Below are 6,482 nucleotides of genomic sequence, written 5' to 3'. Positions count from 1 at the left end.
GCGGGGGCTAGCGCCGCTTCCCGGGCAGGCGGGTCTCGGGTGGGGAAGGTGGCCGGGCGGTCGGGAGAGCTGGAGACCAGCAGGGCGCCCCCTGCCGGCCGCGCCCCGCCCCAGCCCTTGCAGCCAATGAGCGCCGCCGCGCCCCCAGCCCTTGCAGCCAATGAGCGCTGCCCGGCGGGGCGTGCCCCTGCAGGCCGGGCTTAAAAGCCCGGGGCTCACCCGGTTCAGCACGCTTCTGGTTCTGCTACAGACTCAGAAAGAACTCACCATGGTGCTGTCTCCTGCTGACAAGACCAACATCAAGTCCGCCTGGGACAAGATCGGCGGCCACGGTGCCGAATATGGCGCGGAGGCCCTGGAGAGGTGAGGACTCTTCCCTGGCTCGGACCCCGGACTCCCCGGGCTCGCCCCTCCCGGTCACCGCCCACCGCCGCCCTCCTCTCCGCAGGATGTTCCTGGGCTTCCCGACCACCAAGACCTACTTCCCCCACTTCGACCTGAGCCACGGCTCTGCCCAGATCAAGGGCCATGGCAAGAAGGTGGCCGAGGCGCTGGCCAACGCCGCGGGCCACCTGGACGACCTGCCCGGCGCCCTGTCTGCCCTGAGCGACCTGCACGCCCACAAGCTGCGTGTGGACCCTGTCAACTTCAAGGTGAGCGTCGGGCCGCGGGCGCTGGGGCAGGGGCGGGAGCCCCGGCCCTGCAGGGTGGGCGCCGGCGGCCGCGGGCCCAGCCACGACCCGCGCCTCCTCTCCGCAGCTCCTGAGCCACTGCCTGCTGGTGACCCTGGCCAGCCACCACCCGGCCGAATTCACCCCTGCGGTCCACGCCTCCCTGGACAAGTTCTTGGCTTCCGTGAGCACCGTGCTGACCTCCAAGTACCGTTAAGCTGGAGCCTCCGCGGCCTCGACCCCCGCCCTCCGGCCTCGGCCGGCCCTCACCCCCCGCGCACCTGCGCCCCTGGCCTTTGAATAAAGTCTGAGTGGGCGGCAGCCTGTGCGTGCCTCTTCTCTGAGTCCCGGGCGCGGTGGGACCTTGGGAAGGCCGGGGAGGGGCCGGAGAGATGCGGAGGGAGGGGAGGGGGCTGGGCAACCCCTGGCAGCGCCTCCGTGTTCCTTCCCGCGCACTCCAGGGCTATAATGCGTGGGTTTCTCATCCGCACATGCTACCGCACAAGCGCACACACTTGCACGAGCTGCCCCAGCCAGCTGGGGCACCGTGGTGCACACTGATGATCTCAGCTACCCCAGACACAAGTTCGAGGACGGCCAGACAGTTTGGTGCGACTCTGCCTCAAATTAAATCAGCAGGGCTGAGGGGGTAGCTAAGTGGTAGAGTACTTGGCTGGCACAAGGTGGGCGTGGGGAAGAATTGACTAGGGAAAATGGAAGGGACTGAACAGGCAAACAAAACGGCACAACAGAGCGGCGTATTATTAAGCCATGAAAGAACTGCTCTTATAGCGTGGCTGGACCTTGGGAACAGTGCTATGAGTAAGAAGTCAGGCATCCAGGCGACATATTAGGATCCCGTTATATAAAATACCTAGCCGGCGTGGTGGCCCACACTTGTAATCCCAGTAGTGGGAGGCTGAGACAGGAGGACTGAAGGTTCACAGCCAGCCTCAGCAACTCGGTGAGACCCTGTTTCCAAATAAATATAAAATAGGTCTGGGGGTGCACCCCAGAGGTAAAGTGCCCCTGGGTTTCATCTCTAGTATCACACAGTAAATAAATAAATATATAAATAGAGCCAGGCGTGGTGGCGCACGCTTGTAATCCCAGCATTTGGGAAGCTGAGACCAGAGGATCACAGTTCAAAGACTGCCTCAGCTACTTAGTGAGGCCCTTCGTAGCTTAGTGAGACCCTGTTTCAAATTAAGAATAAAAAATAGGGCTGGGGGTGTAGTTCGAAGGTAAAATGCCCCCGGGTTCCATCCCCAGTACCTCAAAAAATATATTATATATATATATATATATATATATATATATATATATATATTACTCAGCGTAAGCAAATCTATAGATCCAGATATAAGATCTGTGATCGCCAAAGGTGGACGGAGAGGGGTTGGGTAGCTTTGCTCATGGTATGTAGTTCTGCTGGGTGTGATGAAAAAGCTCTGGAATTAGACAGTAGTGATGGTTGCGTGTGGTGACAGTGAGTGTACTGAATGCCACTAAACCACCATTCTTTCTTATGGTGTGGGAACTGAACCAAGGGGTGCTATACTGCTAAGCACGCCCACAGGACCCCCTTTTAGTGGCACTAGGGGTTTAACTCAGGGCCATTCTACCTCTGAGGTATATACTCCAGCTCTAATTTTTTTTATTTTGAAAAAGGATTTTGAGCTGGGCGTGGTGGTACATTCTTGTAATTTCAGTACTTGGGAGGCTGAGATAAGAGGATCACAGGTTTGCAGCTAGCCTCAGCTACTTAGTGAGGCCCACCACAACTTAATGAGACTTTATTATTTTTTTTTGCAGTATCTGGGATGGAACTCAGGGACATTCTACCTCCAGGCTACACCCCCAGCCCTATTTTTTAAATGTGTGTGTGTGTGTGTGTGTGTGTGTGTGTGTGTGTGTGTGTGTTACTGGAGGTGGAACCCAGGGGCTTTTCTACTTCTGGGCTATACTCCCAGACCTATTTTATAGTTTATTTGGAAACAGGGTCTCACTAAGTTGCTGAGAGCCTAACTCAGTAGCTGAGGCTGGCTTTGAACCTGTGTGGTCCTCCTGTCTCAGCCTCCCAAGCGCAGGGATTACAAGCATGCACCACCATGCCCAGCTTTTTATTCTTTTTTTTGAAACAGGGTCTCAATGAGTTGCAAAGATCCTCACTAAGTAGCTGAGTCTGTTCCCAAACTATGATCCTCCTGTCTCAGCCTCCCAAATGCTAGGATTATATGCATTAGCCATCACGTGTGGCTGTGAGACTCTTGTTTCAAAATAAAGAATAAAAAATAGGGTGGAGGTTGTAGCTCAGAGGTAGAAAGCCCGTGGATTCAATACCCAGCACCACACACACACACACACACACACACACACACACACACACACACAAATAATGAAAAGAAAAAGGGTCTTGCTAAATTACTCCACCCTGGCCCCAAACCTATGATACTCCTATGTCAGCCTCCCAAGTACTGGGATTTCAGGCATGCACCACCACACTGGCTGAACTCTGTATGTGTGTGAGGATTGAGCCCAGAGGCATTCTCTTTCTCCCCAATCCTTTATTTATTTATTTATTTATTTGCAATACTGGCCATTTGAACCCAGAGGCATTCTACCTCTGAGCTACATCCCCAACCCTATTTTATTTTTATTTTGAAACAGAATCTTGTTAAGTTGTTGAGGGACTTGCTATGTTGCCGAGGCTGCCTCTGAATCTGCAATCCTCCTCTCTCAGCTTCCCAAGTACTGGGATTACAGGTGTGCCCAGCAACCTGTCTTATTTTGAGACAGGATATGGCTAAGTTGCTGAAACTGTTTTGTTTGTTTGTTTTTTTTTCAGTACTGGAGATGAAACCCAGAGGCATTTGACCTCTGAGCTACACCCCCAGCCCTATTTTTTATTCTTTATTTTGAAACAGGGTCTCACTGAATTGCAAAGGGCCTCACTAAGTAGCTGAGGCTGCCCACGAACCATGATCCCCCTTTCTCAGCCTCCTGAATGCTGGAATTACAAGCATGTGCCATGTCCGGCTTGCTGAAACTGGTTTTGAACTTGTGATTCTCATCCCTAAGCCTACTGTGTAGCTGGTTATAGGCATGAGCCACCATGCCTTGCCTGTTACCCTCATTTTATTTTATTTTATTTATTTTTTATGGTACTGGGGGGTGGAACCCAGAGGCTTTTCTACCTCCGTGCTCTCCTCCCAGACCTATTTTATATTTTATTTGGAAACAGGGTCTCACTAAGTTGCTGAGAGCCTCGCTCAGTAGCTGAGGCTGGCATCAAACCTGTGCGATCCTCCTGTCTCAACCTTTCAAGCACTGGGATTACAAGCATGTGCCACCACACCAAGCTCCCTCATTTTATACAATAAAAAAAAAAGACTGAGGGGATATCATAATAAACTTGGAAGGCAGAATACATTGATCTTAGTGTAAAAATGAATGCTTACATAGCATTCTAAGCAGGGCTGGTGGTGCATGCTTGTAATCCCAGCATTTGGGAGACTGAAACAGGAAAATCGTGGTTCGTGGACAGCCTCAGCTACTCAGTGAGGCCCTTTGCAAACCGCAGTGAGACCCTGTTTGTTTCAAAACAAAGAATAAAAAACTGGGCTGGGGATGTAGCTTGGAGGTAGAATCCCTGGGTTCCATCCCTGTACTGCAAAAAAAAAAAAAAAAAGTGTTCTCTAATAATGCTACATATTAAATAATATTTTAGGTTTCTTTTGTTTCTTTTGTATTGGGGATTGAACCCAGTACCGTTCTACCTCGGAGCCACACCCTCAGCCTTTTTTTTTTTTTTGGAGGTATGGGGGATTGAACGGAGCTGGGGGCATTCTACATCCGAGCTATACCCCCAGTCCTCTTATTTTATTCTTTATTTTGAAACAGGCTCTCACTAAGTTGCAGAGGGCCTTGCTAAGTCGCTGAGGCTGGCGGCGAGGCCGCGATCCTCCTGTCTCAGCCTCCCAAGTACTGGGATTACAAGCCTGCACCACGCCTGGCTCCCCGGCCTATTATTTTGAAACAGTCTCACGAGGTAGCTAAGGGTCTCCGCACATTGCTCAGGCTGTCCTGCGCCGGAGTCCCCCGGCTCGGCCTCCCAAGTGCCGGGATTCAAGGTGTGCCATCGCACCAGCCCCACTTACTATTTTCCAAGTCACCAGCACTCAGAACCCGGCCCGCGGGCGCCCCCTGGAGGCCGGCGGCGCCGTCTCGCCCCGTCCCACCGGCCCGCGCAGAGCGCGCTGGGGCAGCGATGGCGCTGTCGCCGGCCGACCGGGCGCTGGTGCGGGCGCTGTGGACGAAGCTGGGCGGCAACGTCGGCGTGTACGCGACCGAGGCCCTGGAGAGGTGCGGCCGGGCGGGATCCCCGCCCCGCCCCGCCGCCGCCCGCCGCTCACCGCCCGCCGCCCACCGCCCGCCGTGCCTTCCTCCCCTCCGCAGGACCTTCCTGGCCTTCCCCTCCTCCAGGGCGAGCCTCGCGCAGCTGGACCTGAGCCCCGGCTCCGCGCAGCTCAGGGCCCGCGGCCAGGAGGTGGCGGACGCGCTGACCCTCGCCGCGGGCCAGCTGGACGGCCCGCCCCGCGCCCTGCCCGCGCGCGCGCTGCGGCTGGACCCCGCCAGCTTCCAGGTGAGCGCGGGGCGGGGGTCCCGGGGAGGGGGGCGCGCGGGGCGCGATGCAGGCGGGAGCAGGGCGGGGGACTCAGCCCGCGCCTCCGCAGCTCCTGAGCCACTGCCTGCTGGTGACCCTGGCCCGCCACTACCCCGGAGACCTGAGCCCCGCCATGCACGCCGCCCTGGACAAGTTCCTGAGCCGCGTGTCCGCGGCGCTGGCCTCGGGTGCCGCTGAGCCCGAGCCGGCGGCGGGCCCCGCGCCCCGCCTGTGAGTGCTGCGATTACACGGCCGTGCGGGGCGGCCTCTGCCTGAGATGCGTGCCGTGTGATGTGGCGTGGGGCAAGGGTGAGGGTCTAGGGGGACAGGCGAGGTCGGGCCGGGGCCCTTACATTGCCGGGCACCGGGGAGGTTCGGGCTGCCCCTCCCCGGGTCCCGGGCACTGGCCATGAAATCCAAGCCCTGGGCCCACAGGTGCCACGCCCAGACCCCCAGGAGGGTCCCGGACCACTGCTGGCATCATGGTTGCTCTCCCCCCCACCCAGACACTCGGCCCCACCCACCTGGCACCAAGCCAGGGCACAGGCTGCTGGGGCTGTTAGGCTGGGGGAGGTTGTCCAGGACTTGTGGGGCACAGCCCTGCCAGCTGGGAGACTCCCGGCACCAGGGAGGCTGTGAAAGGCTGGTTGTGCCCGGCGCTCAGGCAGGTGGTGGGCAAGGTGGCCGAGGCTGCCCAAACCCTGTCCTCACCTCTGTTGTCATGGGGAATAGTAGAGCCTTTCCCACACTCACAAAACCCATCAGGGTTACTGCAGAAACTCTAGGGCTACCCTGCATCTCCCACCCTTCTGTGTATCCTGCCTGGGCCCAGGAGTAGGTCCAGCACATTCATTACCCCTCCAATCCCACCTGACATGTGGCACCCCACACACCAAGTAAACAAGGACATCCCATACAGGCAGCAGCCTCATCCACCCAGAAGTGCAACACTATCCTGTGCACGGTGCAGGGGGCTGAACCCAGGGCATTCCACCTCTGAGCTGCACCCCCAGCCCCATTTTTTATTCTTTATTTGGAAACAGGGTCTCACTGAGTTGTGAAGGGCCTAAGTAGCTGAGGCTGTCCGCGAACCATGATCCTGTCTCAGCCTCCTGAATGCCGGGACTTTACAGTGTGCACCACCA

At 56.7% G+C, this 6,482-nt stretch overlaps 2 protein-coding genes across 2 annotated transcripts; both read left to right on the top strand.

Moving 5' to 3' along the window:
- Window positions 1–268: 268 nt before the first annotated feature.
- On the top strand, window positions 269–907 carry LOC308268178 (hemoglobin subunit alpha; the record flags this gene model as incomplete). Its single annotated transcript, XM_080703278.1, has 3 exons — window positions 269–363; window positions 449–653; window positions 760–907. 3 exons carry the CDS (start codon window positions 269–271, stop codon window positions 886–888), a joined length of 429 nt encoding a protein of 142 aa, XP_080559404.1. The 3' UTR covers window positions 889–907.
- Window positions 908–4,941: 4,034 nt separating this feature from the next.
- Window positions 4,942–5,572, top strand: LOC308268930 (hemoglobin subunit theta-1-like; the record flags this gene model as incomplete). Its single annotated transcript, XM_080704031.1, has 3 exons — window positions 4,942–5,036; window positions 5,130–5,316; window positions 5,408–5,572. 3 exons carry the CDS (start codon window positions 4,942–4,944, stop codon window positions 5,570–5,572), a joined length of 447 nt encoding a protein of 148 aa, XP_080560157.1.
- Window positions 5,573–6,482: the final 910 nt, after the last annotated feature.

Source organism: Muscardinus avellanarius, assembly GCF_963383645.1.
Source record: "Muscardinus avellanarius genome assembly, chromosome: 10".
Classification (NCBI taxonomy): Eukaryota; Metazoa; Chordata; class Mammalia; order Rodentia; family Gliridae; genus Muscardinus; species Muscardinus avellanarius.
This window is presented reverse-complemented; position numbering and strand designations above follow the sequence as displayed.